Here is a 22,491-nt window from a genome sequence, read left to right as displayed (position 1 = left end):
AGTATTTCTTGTAATCTTTGGGACAATTTTTTAGAGGTATCCATTATTGACTTTGTTGGATGTGATTCAATTTTTATTACTTATTCAACTTATTTTGATATGGTTCTAGTTCTTACTTATTTTACATGCTTGTGGGAGGTATGTTTTTCTTTTGCATGTGTAGATTTCTCTTTGGCCGAGAATTGGAAGCTCAATCTGAACCGTCTTCGACCACCTGAAAAGATTTTTCAAGAAGACAAAGATGGGTAGAGCGATACTTCACTTTATTTCTCCTATGTTGAAAGCTTTTTCCATAATAAGAGCCCTTGGTAGGTGGGTGTTGAAATATCTTACCCCTCTAAGAGCGAGATTTAGATGAATCTAATGAGGTGGTCGAGCTAATGACCTTAAACAAGTGCTTCTTGGGAGGCAACCCAAGTTCATTTTCCTTATTTTCATTTATGCCTTTAATTCTTTCTAGTTGCATTTCTTTCTTTATAATAAACCTGTATCCTTTACTTAATTTTTGTTGTCTATCTTCTTTTATATAGAACTCAAAGATTAGGAGGAGGGCAACTACATGATGGAGAAGTTCATGCATGTGTATTTGGCATGCTTCATTTGGTAACTTCTCTTACTTTAAATCTCCTCCTCATTATTTTTCTAATTTGTGATTCGATTGTTCCTTTTGGTTAAATCTAGAGTTATATAAGGAAATTAAATATTAGCTGTCCTTAAAAGGCTTTGTCTAGGCGTTGGTGGATGCTCCCATACCCAAGAAGATCATGTGCCTCGCCATGCAGTCCTAGAAGCCAATTTTGGAAATTAATATTTAATTGAATTTATAACATAGGTTGATTTGGATCAATAGTGTTAAGTTTCGCTTGCGATCCAAATCTAAACCATTAAGAACAGATAAGTTAAATTTGGAATCAATAATGTTAAGTTCCGTTTGCGATTCCTAATTTAACTTCTAAAGAACACAATAAGTTGTTTAGGAAAGGTTCGACACTTGTACAAAATTTTTGTACAGTGGAACCCGTACGATCTTCCTAGGACCAACCAACAATTGGTATCAGAGCTAAGGTTTGCCTCTATCTGTTTGGTTTTCAAATAGATTATGCATATGTCATACATAATTTAGGCAGGATAATAGTAGGCAGGATAATAGTAGGATGTGCTAACTTTATGGTTGCAGGCTCCAACTATTATGGCATATAGACATTGTGTGTGATTGGATCCTTGGACATGTCAAGGGCATTTTAATGTGTGTGCATGATTGTAATATTAAATACAGCAGGAGTTGTATTAGTTATTAGGATTTTACATTTTTATTTCGATCTAGATTACATGTACATTCCTTTATGGAATATAGGTTCGATATATGTAAAATTCTATTTTTGTCGCGGATCGTATCCTTGCGAGGCGTGGTGCTATTAGAGGACTAGAGGCGCAGTAGAAAAAGAAGCTCGATGGACCCGACGACATGATCCCTAGGGATGGCAGCACGCGAAAGACAGTGATGGAAGAAGCCATAATAGTTGGAAAATTAATTTCCATATTTATTGCTTTTATTTACTGTGATGTGTGTTTGCATGTGATGTATGCTAGCATAGGTTAAAATTCCTCACCTTAAATAACTAAGTGGGAGAGAGATTTTTAAATAAATTTCACGGTCTCCATTATTGGTTTGTAAGTGATGTAAACAAACTTGGGCGTTGGCTCTGAGTGCCTTCCTCCATATCGAATGAGTTTGTTTGCGGATCACTAGATCAAACTTCCATTTTGGATGACTATAGGAAATTAATCAAGAGCGTGTGATCTTCCCCATCGGAAGGGGCACAATCTTATTAATGGACTAGGTGTCAAGTAATGGTGTACACTTAGGCACGTCTAATAGTATCCTCCCCATCGGAGTCACTGTTATTATTTGTGTGACCGAAGGAAAATCAACTATTAATTTTATTTGTCATAGAGTTATGTTGACAAGAATAAAATTAATGGGTAAAATCTCTTCTTACAAATGTTTGATTTTGTATATGTCCACACTATCGTGGCATGTAAAATACACGGTGATTTGAGGTGTTGGTTAATTTAAATAGTATTGTTTGAGGAATCAATATTATTCTAAATTTAGAGTCTTGACCAAAGTTTATTTTGTGATTCTTAGGATGTCTTTCAACCCATTGGCTATCATACTGAAAGAGAACAAACTTACTGGTCGAAACTATATAGATTGGAAAAGAAACCTGGACATTGTTCTTACTGCTGAGGGCTATAAGTTTGTACTGTCAGAGGAGTGCCTTAATGCGCCTAATGGTGAGTCTACCCAAGAGGAGATTGAGAATCATAGGAAATGGGTAAAAGCAGATGAGATGGCGCGGTGTTACATTCTGGCTTCAATGTCAAATGTACTACAACATAAGCATTAGGATTTACCAACAGCTTATGATATAATGAACAATCTCAAGGATCTCTTTGGTCACCAGGATCGGGCCGCTAGGCAAGAAGTTATGAGAAAGTTAATGACAACCACCATGATAGAGGGGACTCCCGTAAGGGATCATATCCTAAAGATGATGGCTCATTTGAATGAAATACAAATCCTTGGAGGAGAAATCGATGGGGAAACCCAGGTCGATATCATTCTCCAAATGCTACCCAGAAGTTTTGAGCATTTTCGTCTGAACTATAATATGAATAAAAGGATGTATTCATTGGCAAAATTGCTGACATAACTTCAGGCAGCAGAAGAGTTATTTCGTCAGAATTCTCAGATTCACTATGCTGAAAATGGTTCTACTTCTAAATCGAAAGGCAAGAAGAAGAAGAAACAGACTGTCTCAGCAAAGAAGGTGAATAAATCTCAGGGCACAGGACAAAAAGCCGAACGGCAAGTGCTTCATCTGCAAGTAGTTAGGACATTGGAAGGCGGACTGTCCTCGTAGGAATCAGAACAATAAAGGTATATCTCATGCTCTAATAGTTGAAATATGTTTAGCGGTGTTATCTACCAGCACCTGGTATGTAGATACGGGAGCCACTGATCATGTCTGCAACTCTTTGCAGGGGTTGCAGGAAACTTGACGATTATTTGAAGGAGAGATAACCGTCTACATGGGCAATGCTACTAAGGTGGCGGCTGTTGCAGTGGGAGACGTCTACTTATCTTTTGATAGACATAGAAGTTTGATTTTAAGAAGTTATCTTTATGTACCCAGTTTTAGAAAGAATTTAATATCAGTTTCTAAACTGTATTTGGATGGATATTCTGTTTCTTTCAATAACAGAATTAATCAATGATTGATTAAATCAATGATTGAATTAATCAAGAGAAAGGAAAAGGAAAAATAAAAGGGGAAAAGGAAAAACAAGAGGAAGATTTTAATTTTTGTAAAAAGTCTTTCCTTATTTGCCTTGGGCAAGTAATATAAAAGAAGGGGAGGGGAGACCTCATGTATTATCAATTCTTATTCTCTTTTTGGAGTTCTCTATTGTGACCGACCCTCTCTCCCTTCCCTTTCCCCTTATTGTCTTTTGTTCCTTGGTGGTGGTGGTGGCCGGATTTTAGAGAAGGAGGAAGAAGGCTTTGGGTAGTGTTCATCTTGGAGGATCGTCACCCACACAACGTCCAAGGCGAGGCGAGGAATACGGCAGAAGATATTGAGGTTATTAGCATACAAAGAAAATGTATAACTAGTTATTATTTTTCGTATCATGCTAGTTATTTTTCTTTGTATGAATTCCAAACACAAGAGACATTAGATTCTAGTTTTTCGAATTTGTTATTCGAGTTTGTGTTTTTTTTTATTTTTCTAATTTGTAATTAGATTGTTCATTTTGGTTAAACTTAGAGTTATATAAGGAAATTAAATATTAACTTTCCTTAAAAGGCTTTGTCTGGCGGTGGTGGATGCTCCCATACCCAAGAAGGCCATGTGCCTCGTCATGCAGTCCTGGAATCCAATTTTGAAAATTAATATTTAATTGAATTTATAACATAGGTTGATTTGGATCAATAGTGTTAAGTTTCGATTGTGATCCAAATCTAAATCATTAAGAACAGATAAGTTAAATTTGGAATCAATAATGTTAAGTTCCGTTTGCGATTCCTAATTTAACTTCTAAAGAACATAATAGGTTGTTTAGGAAAGGTTCGACACTTGTACAAAATTTTTGTACAGTGGAACCCGTACAATTTTCCTAGGACCAACCAACACCTGCGACTTGGGGAAGATGAGACAGTTGCGCATCTGTACTCAAGAATTAAGGAAATCATTACTGGACTCTCGAATCTCGGAGAAAATATAAGTTACTGAGATTCGTTAAGGTACGCCCTCAATTCATTTCCTAAAAATACAAAATGGGCATCACTAGTAGATGTCTTTTATATTTCGAAAGATTTAGAAAAAAATTACATTAAAAGAATTCTTTTCCACATTTGAAGTGCATGAATCAAGATGTGCAGGTACGAAGGAGCCCAAGCACAACATCACCCTCAAAGTATCTGTTGGCGCAATTAGCACTAACGGTCGAACCCATGTTTTGATGAATGACAAAATAGGTTAAGTTAGTTTTACTGTTGATCTAACACTTTGACCGAGTGTGCAGGAGAAGTCCAGACAGGTCGACGGGCTGAGCAAATGTCTGGCACGAAGCCCAGCTAGGTCGATGGGCCGATCGGATAGCTGGCACGAAGTCCAAATGGGTTGACGGGCTGACCGGACGTTTGGCACGAAGTCCAGCTAGGTCGACGGATTGACCGGATAACTGGCACGAAGTCCAGATGGGTCGAAGGGCTAACCGGACGTCTGGCAGGTAAGTGGAAGTAAGTCACTGGAGGGGAGTGACTGCGAGGACGCGTTCCCGGGAAGGGAACTTAGGCGTCGATCCGACTTAGAACCATCTCGGAACTCTAAGTCGAGATCTTGACTAGATTCCTGTCTCGGAGAGACGGAATCTAATTACTATTTTTCTTATCTATAAAACTGTGCTAACAATCTGTGTTGCAGGGTATAATTATCTCGGACTAAAGTTTTTCTTACAGGAAGGAGTCTGCTGGAAAACTTGGGTCCGGGAGGTACCCAGGCGCCCGGAGGTCCAGGCGCCCGAGAGGTACCCGGGTGTCCGGAGACAAATTTTATCCTCTTCACGTTGTCACAACGTGGAGTCTCCTGGTTGGGTCGGCTACGTCATGGTCGAGGCGCCCTGAAGGTTCCAGGCATCCCGATCCTCCTATATAAGGAGGGTCAAAGGCGGAGCTCTAACAACAACTCTGATTTCGATTTCTAGTGCTCTTGCGACGCTGCGAGAAGCTCTCTGATAAAATTCTAGTTCGCTCTTTCTTTACTAATTGTCGGTTTTTATTTTTCCTAATTAATTCTAGCATTTATGTACTTAATTCTTTTGTAATCATTATTCAAATTAATTAGTGATTGGCCATCGAAAGCACCCTTGTATGCGGGCCTTGGAGTAGGAGTCGACACAGGCTCCGAACCAAGTAAATCGAACTGTGTCAGCATTGTTCTTTTCGCTTATTCTTTTTCCGTTACTTAACTCTTTGCGAAAGTTTTTCGATATTCACCCCTCCTATCGAACGATCACGATCTAACAAGTGGTATCAGATCGGGTACCGCTTTGAATTGGTGCAACCACCAATCGAGCAATGGGGGTTCTTTTTAAAAGAAAAATAGACCCAAAAGTCTGGAACTCTTAGTCCTAAGCTAACGACTCAGCTTTTGCAATAGGTCTGGAACTCCTGGCCTTGCTCTAACGATTTAACCTTACGACAAGCACGAATCCCTAGTCTCGAGCTAGTGACTCAACCTTACAATCGACCCAAAAGTCCTAGCTCCGCACTAATGACTTAGCCTTAGTAAAACATGGCTCTCTAGTCTCGAGCAAGCGACTAATATTTACGACAAGCATGAACTCCCAGCCCCAAGCAAGCGACTCAGAACCTATCTTTCCACCTCTCCAAGATCCACAATTGCAAATAGATAATTTCGGAATTCGCTGATCTGAATTTGGCCAAGAAATCTTAAAACCCATTGCAGTCACCTAAAGATCCAAGGAATTCACCCGGCATTCTCCGTTCGTCGACTAGGATCAGTGCAGCAGCAGACCAAGACTGCAGAAGCCGGCTTCGAGCACTCGAAGCAAAGGGAAGCATATCAGTCCGTGGCTGCACAGTAGCTTTGCTTCACACTGAGCACTCTTCCGGTAAGCATCACCCATGCTACACAGAACATAAAACTAAGCACTCACAGTGGACATGGTGCGTTGGCGATCGAGTGCTGTAGGTCTCCGCTTTGGTCCCGATGCGACCGACTGCATGCAAGATTCCATGGCCAGCAAAACCAATCTGCAACGGGAACATCACCAAGAATGAGTACAAGAGATAATGGGGCTCCTTGGGACCACGTTCTCCACCGGTATTCTTCAGGTCCGATCAATCCACTTTTATAGTGTGCGGATGAGTACAACATCGATGGTCACGGGCCTTTCCCCTGTCCCTTCTCCTCTTCCTATGCCTCGTCTCTTGTAGTAAACATAGCCTTAAAGAGTTAAAGTCACTCCCTCACTCACTCTATGAAAACATCAAGCTCCAGCAACAATCAAGCTCACTAACATGTCTGAATTGTTGCTTCTGCTCCTCTTCTCTTCCATGGCTTCTTCCTCAGCCTCCTCCGACGATGACTTCGTCTACGCCGGTTGCTCGCAGCCCAAGTACGACGCTGCTTCCCCGTACCAATCCAATCTCGACGCCCTGTTCGCCTCCCTCGCCAACTCCGCCGCCTTCTCCTCGTACGCCAACTTCACCTCCGCCGCCGCCAGGGGAACGCCGGCGGCCTACGGGCTCTTCCAGTGCCGCGGCGACGTGGCGGTGTCTGAGTGTGCCGCCTGCGTCCACTCCTGCCTCTCCCAGCTCTCCGCTCTCTGCCCCTCCGCCGCCGGCGCCTCCGTTCAGCTGAGGGGATGCTACCTCCGCTACGGCAACGACTCCTTCCTCGGCAAGCCTGACACCTCCGTGCTCTACAAGAAGTGCGTCTCCCCCTCCGCCGGCGGAGGACACGGCGACGACGAATCCGTCATGCAGCTCTCCATGCGCGACGCTGCGCTCGCTGCCCTGCAGACGAGCAGAGGCGGGAGCTACAGGGTCGGCGCCGCCGGGGAAGTGAAGGCGGTGGCACAGTGCGTCGGCGACCAGTCAGCGAACCAGTGCGACGAGTGCACGGCGGCGGCAGTAGCGCGGCTCAGGGAGGTCTGCGGGCTCGCCGGCGCCGGCGACGCTTACCTCGGAAAATGCTACGTCAGTTACTCGTCCGACGGAGTCGACGCCTCCCATGACGACCACGGTGAGTTCATCTGTTGATTTCATTATCCGATAAGACAGATACAAACACCTTCCATCAATTTTAATTTTTATTCATCTAAAATTGGCCATTGATTCCTCTTCTATTCATTTTCGTATACATCTGTGTCCTTCATTTTGGTCTTTTAAAATTTAGAATTCAACGGTTGAATCCGAACATTTTGTCTTGTATTTTTTTTTTCAGGTGATGAGGCAGGAAAAACAGCGGCCATCATAATTGGCCTTATTGCAGGAATTGCTCTCATACTCCTCTTCCTTTCCTTCGTCAGAAAAGCAGGAAATCAAGGCAGTTTTCATTATAATTTTTTTCTTCATTTCTATATGCATTTTAGTTTAATCATTTGAATCCTTAATTTGCAGGTAAATAAATATTAGTAAAGTTGAGGTGGCGGTATTCTCCGAGTTGTTTCAGAACCTTTTATTGATCTGATATGGATGAGAAATTTCTTTGAAAGAAATTATTATTGATCAAGCCCCACAGATTTCTAAGCTGCATTATTATTGATCTCTATCTGTTTATCAAACTCAATTGTTATAGACTTATGAACTGAGGAACAAGTAAGAAAACAGATGGAACAAGATTTATGTTTGAATATTTGATGGGACTTTTAGTTTTTGTTTTTCAAAATTGAATCAGAAAAGGAAGTCTAGAGAAAGGCATATGAATCTTTTTTGATCTCCTCTATCCCAACAAACATCTTGCTCGAGTCGATCCACATCGACACCTCCAGCACAACCGATCGCATCACCAAGAAATCATGCTCGAAGAGAACTTGATCGCGAGCAAGTATCTCGGGTGGTTGTAAGGATCGAGATCGAGCGTTGTTGGAGGATTGAGCAAGCAGCCTCACAAAACGATCATAAGGATCAAAGTAGGCAGCCTTGTTGTAGACAAAATTGTCATGAGCAATCAGAGGGAAAGAGAATCCCAACTTGGAACAAAAAACAAAATTTTTAATCACAACTAAATCAAGAAAAATAATCAAAATTTTCTATAATTCTTTTCTAAAAGATATAAAATAAATGGACCTTTAATCATTCAAGCAAATTAAGACACGTCGTTGTAATATAAGCCTTTGATTATATGATATTCGAATTCGACTTAAGCGAGTTAAATAAACATATGTACATTAATTATTAAACAGTGTCCATCGCTTCACTGATGGCCTTCTTCAGTCCTTTCCTACAAAAGAAAAAAAAAGTTACTGAATGATAAAGACAAAGTGATGAGCTAAATAAGATGGATGGATTCACGGTTTGATTTCTAGTTATGACATATTTGATATATGGAAAATTTCTATAGGACAGAACCGGTCACCCGAGGCTCAACGTTGTTAATCCTCTCTTGACTCCATTAGACCCCTAGGGCTATGGTGCAGCGAAAAGGAGCGTCAAGTTGTCACTTACACCCACGGTTCGATCTCCAAATACAGCACATTTATAGAGATTTTTCTTTTAAATGTGGTATGCAACCACATAATGTTTGACTTCTAAGCTAGGGCAGTAATTGAACCGAGCTCGAGCTCATGCCAGCTCAAGCTCGAGAATGTTAGGGTCGAAATATGTTTTGGGGGTGAATAGCTCTTCGCACTTGTTGATGTGCTTCTTCGATGATGTGCAATGGAATAAACAACAAGAAACACACTCACAACACTAACACTAAGGATTTACTTGGTATCCACCTCAAGAAGAGGTGACTAATCCAAGGATCCAACCCTCACTCACTCATCCACCATAAAAACACTCCTTTACGGTAACTACCAAAGGCGGAGAAGCCTTGTACAAGCTTACACACAAAGATATACAAAAGAACAAAATACAAGCTAATATAATATCAAATCTTACAAAATTTACACGGCAAAAACCCTAGCTTGCTTTTCTTTTTGCTTGAATACACATCTTGACTTGCTTAGAAGTGCAACAACACTCCTCTCTAAGCCTCCAAGATCTGGTGTGTGTCGGTGAGTTTGGTGGAGAATAGATCGTGAAGATCGGAGAAGAAGGGCTCAAAGCTGTGTCGAAGAAGTCGCTCACATCAACTTTAAACCTGCGCAATGGTCGGATCTCAATCGATTAAATGGCTCTCAATCGATTGGGGAGACTTTGAATCGATCGGTCGATAGATTCAGAGCGCCTTTGTGCTCTTTGGAAATGGCTGAATCGATCGACCAATCGATCCAGTCTTTCTCGCGTCTGCTCGTGAGAAATCCAGTCTCCAATCGATCGGCTGATCGATTAGGAAAGGTTCTGTGCTCATGACAATTACTCCCAATCGATCGACCGATCGATTGAGCCAAACCTTCTTCGCGGCACACATCCAATCGATTAACTAATCGATTGGACTACGGTTCAATTGATCGGTTGATCGATTGACTCACCTTTGACTTGCCTAAATCAAGTACAAGGTTCCCAAACCCAACATCCGGTCAACTGTGACATGTTGGAACCTCATGCCTAGCATCCGGTCAACCTTGACATGCTAGGTCTCCTTCACCAAGTATTCGGTCATCCTTGACCCAATTGGACTTTTCTCCTCGTGCCAATTATCTGATCAACCTTAACCCACTTGTACTTCCACCAGATGTCCGATCACCCTTAACCCATCTGGATTTCCTCGTGCCAAGTATCAGGTCAATCCTTTGACCTACTTGGACTTCCACCAGATGTCCAGTCACCCTTGACCCATCTGGATTTCCACGTGTCTGGTTTCACTCACCAGGACTTTCACCTAACTTCACTCACTATGATTTTCACCTAACTTCACTCACTAGGATTTTTCCACTGCCCAGCTTCACTCACTAGAATTTTCACCTACCTGCCTTCACTCACAAGGACTTTCACATTGCTTCACTCACTATGATTTTCACCTAACTTCACTCACTATGATTTCCCATTTGCCTAACCTCCACTTAGGACTTTCTCAGTCAAGTATTCGGTTAGCCTTGACCTACTTGACTCTTCTTCACATCAAACTGGTCAAACCCTGACCAGAGGAGAATTGCACCATCAATCTCCCCAATCGGACAATTGCACCTGCAATCTCCACATATTGTCAAACATCGAAACCCAAACATTAAGACTTAGCTTGAGCCAACTCAAGCCTAATCAACCTGGTCAATCTTGACCCAGGAGATATTGCACCAACAATCTTCCCCTTTTTGATGTTTGACAATACCTTTAAGTTAGGCTAATCCATAACCTCAACTTCTTCCTCATGCCAAAACATGAATGAGGGTTTCCTTCATTCTCTCCCTTTCCTAGAGGGCAAACTCCCTCTTGAGGTAATGAAGGCATAGTACAAATCCTGCATTCTCTCCCTAACTTTCCTAGAGGGGCAAAGTGTTGGTGCAACATTCCTCAGGTCAAGGTTGACCTGGTTGACCAAGCTTGAGTCTTGGTTTGAGTTTCGATGTTTGACAATGCAAGGTTAATAGAAGAAGAGTCAAGTAGGTCAAGGATGACCGGATACTTGACTGGGAAGTCCTAACTGGGATGTTAGGCAGAGTGAAAGACCTAGTGAGTGAAGCTAGGCAGGAGGAAAATCCTGGTGAGTGAAGCCAGGTGAAAGACCTAGTGAGTGAAGCTAGGCAATTGGGAAAGTCCTGGTGAGTGAAGTCTGAGGAAATCCAGATGGGTCAAGGTTGACCGGACACTTGAGAGAGTCAAATAGGTCAAAGGATTGACCGGATACTTGAAGAGAAAAAGTCAAGTGGGTCAAAGGATTGACCGGACACTTGGTGGGAGTCTGGCAGGTCAAGGGTGACCGGATGCTAGGCATGATATACCAATAGGTCAAGGTTGACCGAATATTGGATCGAGAGGCTTGGGACTTGGTTTTGGGCAAAAATCAAGCTGGATCGATCGGTGGATCGATCCGGAGATGGATCGATCGGTGGATCGATCCGGGCCCTTCCGGTCGAGAGCTGGATCGGTCCGTGGATCGATCAGAGGTCAATCAATACCTGATCGATTGGCCTCAATCGATTGAAAGCCATTGGATCGATCCGTGGATCGATCCGACTATTCCAACGCGAAGGCGCTGGATCGATCCGTGGATCGATCCAAAGCCTCCGATCGATTGGGAGTTTTGAATCGATCGGGATCCCAGATGCGTCGTATTTGGCTGCGTCGCGATGGTTGCACCTCTTCACCGATTCATTTCAGATCTTCACCGCTTCTCCACAGCTTCTCCTAGATCGATCAGTTCTTGAAGGCTCTTGGAGGTTCTTCCAAGTCAAGAGGCGGATCAAAGCAAGAAGAAGAAACTAGGGTTAGGGTTTTTACTCTCATTGTAAGCTTGTATTTCATTACCTTTCCCTTTCTTCTTGTATTGAGTCTTGTAGGGCTTCTCCGCCCTTGGTAGTTACCGTAAAGGAGAGTTTTATTAGTGGAGGGTGTGTGTGTAGGTGTGGATCCTTGGACTAGTCACCTCTTGTGAGGTGGATACCAAGTAAACCAACCTTGTTAGCATTGTGTGGTTTGTTTCTGTAATTTCCGCTGCGCATCTTTGAAGAAACAAGCAACGCCGAGCAAGAGCACGCGACGAGCTATTCACCCCCCCCCCCCTCTAGCTACTTTTCGGTCCTAACAAGTGGTATCAGAGCGAGGCCGCTCTTCACCGGAATCATCGCCGGAAGGGTCTGTTGGAGTGTATACTGAAATCCTAAGCTTTGTAAACATTCATTATGAATAAAGAATCACATTTGGTCAAATTGTCTACATTTAGTTGTAGTTGTTCAATTAATTTATATTGTAGATAACATAGTATGTGGTGCCACATGCAGAAGATGATGTTATCAGTACCTTATAAATTATAAACAGTAGCTCACGACCAAAATGGAAAGGAACAAACCATTAGAAGGTCGTAGTGTAATTAGGTATCAGTTTATCTTGACTGTATAATTACACTAGTACACTTAGAGTGCATTGAGTAGGACCATTTGAGGTCGTTTCTTTTATACTGATTTTATAAAGAAACAAAGACCTCGGTTATTATGGAAGTGTGTGCTCTTAATCCTAATATAATAACAAGCACATATATTTGATATTTATTTCTTTAATTTATCAATGGGTGAGATTTAGTTCGATGAATCAATAAGCCCGATAAGTTGGGAAATGACATCACTTATAGTGTGTGTTGTTGATTATAGAAGGAAACTGTGTCCTAGAGATACTAGGTTGATAATGTCCTCAAGAGGAGCTCATAAGGATTGTCATGTTAAACCCTGCAGGTGGACCTAGTCCGACGTGATGATAAGGTTGAGTGGTACTACTCTTGGACTAAGATATTAATTAAATGAGTTGTCGGAACTCACTTAATTAGTGGACATTCGATATCTTAAACACAGGAGACTAACACACTCATAATAAGAAGGAGCCCAAAAATGTAATTTGGGATTGGTGCGGTAGTTCAATAATAGTTCTCTAGTGGAATGAATTATTATTGATAAAATTAAGTTGTGTGTTAGGGGCGAACACGGGATGCATTTTATCGAAGACCAAAATCAATTCCTCCTCTCGGTCCTATCGTAGCCTCTTATTTATAGAGTACTATACCCACCTATACCCACCTTTATACCCATGAAAGGGGCCGGCCAAGCTAGCTTGTGGTTCAAGCTAGGCCGGAAACCTAGTTCATGGGTGGCCGATAACTTGAACCCAAGTTTAGGTGGTGGCCCCATTAAATTAAAAAGAATTTTAATTTTAATTTTTATTATGTGGAAGATATAATTTATTATAAAGAATTAAAATTAAAATATCTCTCTTTAAAAATATCTACAAAAGATTAAAGAAAGAGATTAGATCTTTTCCTTATTTGTAGATTGGAAAGATATTTTATTTTTCTCTCTGAAAAATTATTCACATGTTGAAAATTAAAATTATAGAAATTTCTTTTATCAACCATGAAGGATTTTAAAGGAAATTTTATTTTAAAATTTCAAAGATAAAAAGGAAGTTTTAATTGTTGATTAAAATTATCCTATTTGCTCAGGTGGTTGACCACATACAATTAATTAGGAAAATTTATTTAATTTTTCTTAATTAATTGTTGTTAAGAAAGTTAAGGAAATTTTATTATAAATAAATTTCCTTATTTATAACCAAGGAATATAAAAGAAGGGTAGGGTGCCTTATGGTGAACAACCTCTATTATTTCTCTCCCTCTTTTCCTTGGTGTTGTGGCCGGCCAACCTCTCTTCCTCTCTTCCTCTTGGTGGTGGCCGAACCTTCTCTATTGGCTTGGAGCTCTTGTGGCGGCCGGATACTACTCGGAGAAGAAGAAGAAGAAGGAGAGAAAACTTGTATCCCTTGCAGCTTGGTTGGTGTTTTGTTCTTCGTCCTTGGTGAAGCTTCTTTGTGTTGGCCGAACCTAGCTAGGAGGAGAAGAAGGTGCTTGGTGGTTTCTCATCTCGGAAGATCATTGCCCACACAACGTCCGAGGTTAGAAGAGGAATACGGTAGAAGATCAAGAGGTCTTTCTAGAAAGTATAACTAGTAATTTTTCTTTCCGCATCATGCTAGTTATTTATGGAAATAATACCAAATACAAGAGTCTTACGATTCTAGTGTTTCGAATATGTTTTTCGAAGTTGTGTTCTTTTGTTTTATTTTTCCTTGTGATTTGATTGTTCTTTTACGTTAACCTAAAGTTATTTTAGGAAATTAAATATTATCTTTCTATAAAAGGTTTTGTCTAGTCGGTGGTGGTTGCTCCCATATCCAAGAAGGTCATGTGCCTCGCCACGCAGTCTTGGAACCAATTATGGAAATTAATATTTAATGGAATTAATAACTTAAGGTGATTTGGGTCGAACGTGTTAAGTTCCGACCCAAGTCAAAACCTAAAAGAACGAATAGATTAAGTTTTGGATCAAGCGTGTTAAGTTCGCAGATCCAAAATTTAATTTAAAGAACACATGGTAGCTAGGAAAGGTTCAGACCTTTGTACAAAATTTTTATGCAGTGGAACCTCTAGGTTTTCCAGTAGCAACCAACAATTGGTATCGAGCTAGGGTTTGCGCTCTGTGTATTTGGTATTAGTTTAATTATGCATGTCATACATAATTTAGGCGAGGATAATAGGAGGATGTGCTAACTTTGTGGATCGGAGGATCCAACTATTATGACTTTTAGTTATTATGTGTGTGATTGGACCCTTGGACATGTCAAGGGCATTTATATGTGTGCATGATTGTATTATAAAATACAGGAGCGGTATTTAGTTTTATTAGGATTTTATTTTGATCTAGATACATGTACATTCCTTTTATGGAATATAGGATCAAAATGTTAAATTCTATTTATGTCATGGATCGAATCTTGCAAAGTGTGGAACCTTCTAAGGACCAGAGGCGCAGTGGAACAGATGGATGCGATAACTAGACCCGATGGCGGTGGCCAAATATGGCAAGCTTGGGATGACAACACAGGAGGACAACTAGAGATAAAATCCATAATAGTTGAAAATTAGATTTTCTATTTATTGCTTTTATATTGTCTTGTGTGTGCATGTTAGTTACAAGTTTAGTAGGCTAGCATAGTTTAAAATTCCTCATTTATAAATAACTAAGTGGGAGAGGATTTTAAGTAAATCCATGGTCTCCATTCTTGGTTTGTAAGTGATGAAACAAGCTTGGCGTTGGCTCGAGTGCCTTCCTCCATAACGGATGAGCTTGTTTGCATATCACTAGGCAGACTTCCATTTTGGATGACTATAGGAAGTTAATTAAGAGTGTGATCTTCTCCAACGGAAGGGCATAATCTTATTAATGGACTTAGTGTCAAGTAATGGTATACACTTAGACACATCTAATAGTATCCTCCCATCGGAGTCACTGCTATTATTTGTGTGACCAAATGAAACCAACTATTAATTTGTCATAAAACTAGGTTGACAAGATAATAAAATTAAAGGGTTAAACCCCTCTTACAAATGATTGATTTTGTATACGTCCACACTAACGTGGCATACAAGATTCGCGTAGTTTGAGATAATTTTATTTGTCATAAAGTTACGTTGACAAGATAGTTAATGGGTAAAACCCTCCTCTTACAAATGTTGATTTTGTATACGTCCACACTAACGTGGCATGCAAAATTCACGGTGTTTTGAGGTGTTGGTAAATTTAAATAGTATTGTTAGAGGAATCAATATTATTTTAAATTTAGAGTCTTGACCAAATATTTGATTAAAGATAGACCAACTATTAATTTTATTCGTCATAAAGTAAGGTTGACGAGATAATAAAATTAAATGATAAAATTTCCTCTTTGAATTTGTATACGTCCACACTAACGTGGCATACAAAATTCATGGGGATTTTTAAGGAGTTGGTCTTAACCAAATATTTTTGTGATTCTTAGGATGATGGTCAATCCCTAGCTGATATACTTTAGGATAGACTTAGTGGTCCCAATTATAATTGATTGCAAATAGAATTTGGACATTAAGGTAGACTGTCCTCTTAGAACTAAGAACAATATAGGTGTATTTTATTCATTAGTTGATATATGTTTAGTGGAGTTATCTACCGGTACCTGGTGTGTAGATATGGGAGTCACTGATCATGTCTGCAATTCATTGTAGGGTTCCAGGAAACCCGACAACTAAATGAAAATAAAAAACATCATCCACATGTGCACTACTGCAAAAGTAGCAGCTGTTGCAGTGGGAGAGGTTTATTCTCTAATAGGAATAAAATTTGGATTATTAGGAATTGTCTTTACATACTAAGTTTAGAAAGAAGCTGATTTCAGTTTCTAAACTATTATAGAATAGATATTGTGTCTATTTTGATAACAAAGTTGTTATCAAGAAAAATAGGCAAGTTATCTATTCTGGTATGTTGGTTGACAATTTATAATCCAATAACTCCCACGATGCAACAAATGGAAATTAATAACACATCTTCTAACTTAAGAGAAAGCAACCTTCGAAAATGAACCAATTATATCTTTGACATCTAAGGCTAGGTTATATTAACTTAAGTAGGATTCATTGGTAGCTGATGAACTTTTGGGTTCATTAGTAGTGGAAATCTTTCCAACCTGCGAGTCTTACTTGGAAGGAAAATAACCAAGGAGCTTTTAAGTCTAAGGGGTATGGAGCCAAAGATATATAGGAATTGGTTCATTCTGATTTGTGTGATCCTATGACTATCCAGACAAAAGGTATTTTCAAATATCTCGTCTATTTTACAGACAACTATTTGAGATACGGATATATTTACTGTTGGTGCAGCGGAGACCGGCAAGAGGGGGGTGAATTGCTGAAAACAAAAACAAACTATACCCTCCTCGGATTTCAACTCAGAATTTAAATCAGCAACTAAATTAATGAAACAGAAAAAGAAACACGAATGGAAAAGACTCAGAGATTTAACCTGGTTACAACCAAGGAGGTTGTTAATCCAGGACTGTAGAAAAGCGTAGTAAGAAAAATCTCCTTCTCTGAAGGCGGAGAAGCCTTTTACACTTTTGAAGTTCACTAGTTGCTTAGGAATTGCTAACAGATTGATTGCTTGAGTTGTTATCTAATTCCTAGCTCCAGGGGCCTTTAAATAGCCTCTGGAAATTCTATCCCGAGGGTCCAAGGCGCCTCCAACAAGGTTCAAGGCGCCTCCACAGCTCGGTCAGCGGATAGAACTCTATCCGAACGTAAACGGTCATTTTGACCTGTTGAAGGCGCCTCCAATCAGGCTGAAGGCGCCTCCAGCCTGGCTGAAGGCGCCTTCAAGCTGGAGGCGCCTCCAGTCAGGTTGGAGGCGCCTCCAAGCTGGCAGCTCAGCTCCTTGACTAAGTTGGAGGCGCCTCAAGTGGCAGCTCAACTCCTTTGAGTTCGTTTCACTTGTTGCGACTTCGATGCTCCGATCTTTTGGGTGATTGTGGCCAACCGAAATTTCCGACCTTCCTCGAGCAGCCTTCCGTCCCGGCTTAACGTCCCTCGAACGTCGCGTACGCTCTTCACGCCCACCGGAGTACTCTTCCGCAGCTTTCTCGTCCTTCGGACGCACCGAGCCCGTCGGCTCCCTTCCCGTGCCGTCCTTCTCGCTAGCTGCGTCTTCCGCTCGACTTCCTGTGTTCCTAAGCTCCTGCACACTCAGACACAGGGATCAAACACAGCAGGACCTAACTAACTTGGTTGATCACATCAAAACTATCACGGGGTCCAACAATCTCCCCCTTTTTGATGTGCATCAACCCAAGTTCAAGTTAGGGTTAAACTAGACATAAAAAGTAATTTTAAAGAAAAATTACTAAACTAACAAGTTATGCATAATTTTTGCAATTAGTAAAATTGCAACACTTTTTATAAAAAATAATAACAGAAATTTTAAGTTTCTTCTAACTCCCCCTAAACTTGTACTTTTTCTCCCCCTTTGATCACAGCAAAAATGGGGTTAAGAAAATATGAAACAAATAAGTTAAGTGAAATGCATAGAATTTTTTTTTAAAAAAAATAATCTTCTAAGTTAAATTTTTGAATTTTCAGAAAAAAAAATTTTCTAGGGAAAAAAATTTCTCAGTCAAATTGAATTTTCTACAAAAAAATTTTAAGTCAAATTTTTGAATTTCCAGAAAAAAATTTCTAAGTCAATAAAAGTTTCTAAGTCAATAAATATATATATATATATATATATATATATATATATATATATATATATATATATATATATTTTTAAATTTTCATAATCTGACGTTTTAGAATTTAAAAAGATTGAAAAACTTTTAAAGCATTATTTGATTCTAGTTTAATGCTTTTTTCAAAAACGTTAATTAAACATTTTCTTCCAATATTTTAGCTTCCAGGTCGTGGCGAGGCACTAGGCCTTCTTGGTTATTGGAGCAACAACCACTTCCTTAGACAAAGCTTCCATAAAGAATTTCAATGTTTAATTCTCTCACTATAAGCTTTTAATTTTTGAAAAATTAATTAAGCACAGATTTTGGAACCCAATAGAGGTTCCCTCCTACAGGATTATTCAAAAATCTAGGGGGTACATAGTTTCTTGGTATTTTTCTAAGTTGACCTTGATGTTTCCTTATATACCAATTTAATTTACCATAAGTCCTAATTTTTGACTTTGGAAATTTCTTTAAGTATGCATCATTTTTCAATTTTTTAATTTCTAATTTTAAATTTTCATTTTCTGATTTTAGATGATCATACATTTCTAACGGGCATGCTCTTGCTAAGTTCAATTTTAGTTCAAGATTCTCTTTTTCTAATTGATCTAACTCTTTAGAAAGAGACTTGATAAATTTGAAAGATTGAGTTGGGGTTAGATTAGTACCTTACTTACAGTGCGGTGACGCTCCCCTTCCCGCTTGCTTTCTTCTTGATGTTCCTCCCCTTCATCGATGCTCATCTACAGCTGGGCGTTTCTTCTTTCGATGGTTGGCCATCGGCTAGTCCAGAATTCTTGACTTCGATTCGGAGGATGACGAATCGACCAAGTAGCCTTGATTCTTGTGCTTGGAGGTTACGGTTTCTTGTATTTTGGCTTTGCCTTTTCTTTCTCCTTTCTCTTTAGCTTTGGACGGTCATCTTTGATGTGTCCCTCTTCGTTCTAGATTGTAGCAATGAACCGTCCTCTTCTTTCGATCATGCCTCTACGATTTAAATTTATTAGTATTAAAAATTTATTGAAGCATTTTACCAGGAGTGCCGCTTCGGAGTCAGAATCATTTGATTTTGCCTTTAGGGCAATGTTCCGACTTGTCTTCTTTGCTCCGTTGGGTTTTGAAACTCGAGATTCGTGAAGTTCAAAGTAGAAAATAATTGTTCTAAAGTACTTACCTCGAGATCCTTAGAGATGTAATACGCATCTACTAAGGAAGCCCACTCTGGAGTTCTAGGGAAGGCGTCGGATGGAGTCCGGTTGGTTACCTCTTCTCCAAGGTTCGTTAGTTGCATTATTAGCTCCTTGATTCTCGCTTGGAGTTGCGCTACCTTCTCGCCTTGGTTCATCCGGAGGTTCGTTAACTGGTTCCGGAGGATGTCGCGCTTTGCCTTCGTGTAGTTCCAGGAATTTTTCCCAGAGATCTTTCGCTGAGACGTAGCTTCCGATCCGATTTACTTCTTGTGGTGGCAGCACGCTAAGCAGGTGGAACTCCGCCTTTTCGTTGGCGACGAAATCGGCTTGCTCCTTCTTGCTCCATGTGTTTTCTTCTTTGTCTTTCGGCGCTGCAAAACCATATTTCATTGTAATAAGAATATCAAAATCCGTTTTGAAAAATACCTCCATTTTGCGCTTCCAGGTGGCGAAGTCTCCGTCAAACTTCGGAGGATGGATGTTTGCTCCGGCCATCGTCTTGATCGTAGTGCTTCAGTTGGCGGTTAGTCCTTCTGAGGCGATCAGGCTCTGATACCACTTGTTGGTGCAGCGGAGACCGGCAAGAGGGGGGTGAATTGCTGAAAACAAAAACAAACTATACCCTCCTCGGATTTCAACTCAGAATTTAAATCAGCAACTAAATTAATGAAACAGAAAAAGAAACACGAATGGAAAAGACTCAGAGATTTAACCTGGTTACAACCAAGGAGGTTGTTAATCCAGGACTGTAGAAAAGCGTAGTAAGAAAAATCTCCTTCTCTGAAGGCGGAGAAGCCTTTTACACTTTTGAAGTTCACTAGTTGCTTAGGAATTGCTAACAGATTGATTGCTTGAGTTGTTATGTAATTCCTAGCTCCAGGGGCCTTTAAATAGCCTCAAAATTCTATCCAGGGTCAGGCGCCTCCAACAAGGTTCAAGGCGCCTCACATTCGGTCGTGGATAGAACTCTATCCGAACGTAAGCGGTCATTTGACTGTTGAGCGCCTCAATCGGTGGCGCCTCGGCTGGTGGCGCCTCGGCTGGTGGCGCCTTGACACAGTTGAGCGCCTTGATCTGGCGCCTCGGTCAGTTGGGCGCCTCAGTGGCGACTCAGCTCCTTTGAGTTCGTTTCCAGCTTGTTGCGACTTCCGATGCTCCGATCTTTTGGGTGATTGTGGCCAACCGAAATAGGGCTCACCCGAACCCAATTTCTGGCCTTCCTCGAGCAGCCTTCCGTCCCGGCTTAACATCTCTCGAACGTCGCGTACGCTCTTCACGCCCACCAGAGTACTCTTCCGCAGCTTTCTTGTCCTTCGGACGCACCGAGCCCGTCGGCTCCCTTCCCGTGCCGTCCTTCTCGCTAGCTGCGTCTTCCGCTCGACTTCCTGTGTTCCTAAGCTCCTGCACACTCAGACACAGGGATCAAACACAGCAGGACCTAACTTAACTTGGTTGATCACATCAAAACTACCACGGGGTCCAATATTTACTTGATGTGCCGCAAGTCTAAGTGCTTTGATTAGTTCAAAGAAGTACGAGGCTGATGTAGAGAAACGTCAAAGTAAACGTATCAAGACACTACGATGAGATCGTTGTGGCAAGTACCTTTTTGGGAGAATTTAGGAGTCACTTATCAGAAGTAGGGATTCAATCCCAACTAACAACACCTGGTATATCCCAACAGAATGGTGTAGAAAAAGGAAGGTATAAGACTCTTATGGAAATAAGTAGATTAATGATGAGTTATTTAGAAAATTACCAAATTCATTTTAAGGATATACTCTGGAAACGGAAGTGAACATAGTACCTTCCAAAGTCAGAACTCTCTACTCATATAGAATTGTTGAATAGCCGTAAGCCTATTTTGAAGCATATTCGGGCTCGGGTAGTCCAGCACATATGCTGAAGAGAGACAATGATAAGTTGGACAGGAATTCACTTGTTTGTGAGTTATCCTAGAGAAATGAAAGTAGGTTTATAGTCTTAAAAATCTGAAGGTCATTGATAGTATCAATGACCGATTTTTAGAAAAGGACTATGTAATAAACCAAGTGCCCATAAGTAAATTTGTTCTTACGGAAATAATAAAAGACATGTCTAATCTAGTACCAACTGTACAAGATGAGATACCACAAGGAAACTGCAACACGTATCACAAATGATACACAATTGCAGAAAGTGCCTCATCGTAGTGGGAGGGTTGTTAGGCAACCTAAATAGGTTCATGTTTTGGGAGAGGTTTTGGATTCGATCCCTGGAGGATATGAACCTGATCTCCGGTCATATGATAAAGTACTACAAGATAAAGATGCAAGCATCTTGGCAAAGAGTAATGAATAATAGAATTAGAATATATGTATTCTAATAAAATCTGGAAGTTTGTAGAACCACCAAATGGTGTAAAAGCCTTTGGGTGTAAAAAGGTCAATAATAGGAAAAGAGGGATAGAAAGGAAGGTAGTAACTTTCAAAGCAAGGCTTGATGAGAAAGGAAACTTTTTCACTGGTAGTCATGCTTAAGTCTATCCGGATTCTTTTATCTATTTGGCAAGTGGATGTCAAGACAGCATTCCTTAATGGAAGTCTTGATGAAAGCATTCATATAAAGCAACCAGAAGGGTTCATTGCAAAGGGCTAAGAGCATCTTGTGTGCAGGCTCAATCAGTCTATGGACTGAGGCAAAGCTTCAAGGTCTTGGAACATCCGGTTTATCAAAGTAATCCAGACCTATGGATTTATTGAGTAAACGGATAAGTTTTGTGTATACAAAAGGTGTGATGGAAACGTGATGGTATTTCTTGTACCATACGTAGATAACATTTTTGGTAGTTGGAAACAATATCAAAATGTTGTCGGAGTTAGGTATGGTTGTCCAAATAATTCGATATAAAGGACTTGGGAGAATGTATATATTTTTGAGATCAAAGTAATAAGGGATCGAAAGAAAAAAATATATTTTACTTATCCCAAGCTTGATACATCGGAAAATCCTTGCTCGTTTTAAGCATGCAAAACTCCTCGACAGGTTTCTTACCTTTTAAGCATGGAGTGTCTTTATCTAAAGAGATGTCTCCGATGACATCAAAGGAGATTGAGGACATGTAGGCAGTTCTTTATGCTTCGGCAGTTAGACAACCTAATGTATGCTATGCACGAGATCAGAAATCTGTTTTGCCAAGGTCATAGTTAGCAGATATCAAAGTAACCATAGACAAGGACATTGGACTGCAGTAAAGCATATATTAAAGTACCTTAGAGGCGCTAGAGATTATATGCTAGCTTACAAGGCAGTTAATTTGGTCCCTGTGGGTTACACGGATTT

The 22,491-nt window shown here is 40.4% G+C and overlaps 1 protein-coding gene across 1 annotated transcript; it reads left to right on the top strand.

Annotated features, from left to right (window-relative positions):
• Positions 1 to 6,517: 6,517 nt before the first annotated feature.
• On the top strand, positions 6,518 to 8,004 carry LOC122039805 (plasmodesmata-located protein 6-like). Its single transcript, XM_042599244.1, has 3 exons — positions 6,518 to 7,337; positions 7,539 to 7,640; positions 7,715 to 8,004. The coding sequence occupies exons 1-3, from the start codon at positions 6,611 to 6,613 to the stop codon at positions 7,720 to 7,722; spliced, it is 837 nt and encodes a 278-aa protein (XP_042455178.1). The 5' UTR covers positions 6,518 to 6,610; the 3' UTR covers positions 7,723 to 8,004.
• The last annotated feature ends 14,487 nt before the right edge of the window (positions 8,005 to 22,491 follow it).

The sequence above is a fragment of the Zingiber officinale genome, chromosome 2A (genome assembly GCF_018446385.1).
Source record: "Zingiber officinale cultivar Zhangliang chromosome 2A, Zo_v1.1, whole genome shotgun sequence".
NCBI lineage: Eukaryota > Viridiplantae > Streptophyta > Magnoliopsida > Zingiberales > Zingiberaceae > Zingiber > Zingiber officinale.
This window is presented reverse-complemented; position numbering and strand designations above follow the sequence as displayed.

Bases quoted from the DNA above. Each gene is read 5' to 3' on its own strand.
- LOC122039805 (XM_042599244.1), top strand. From the start codon at position 6,611: ATGTCTGAATTGTTGCTTCTGCTCCTCTTCTCTTCCATGGCTTCTTCC. The intron at 7,338-7,538 runs GTGAGTTCATCT...TTTTTTTTTCAG, and splicing joins CGCCTCCCATGACGACCACG to GTGATGAGGCAGGAAAAACA.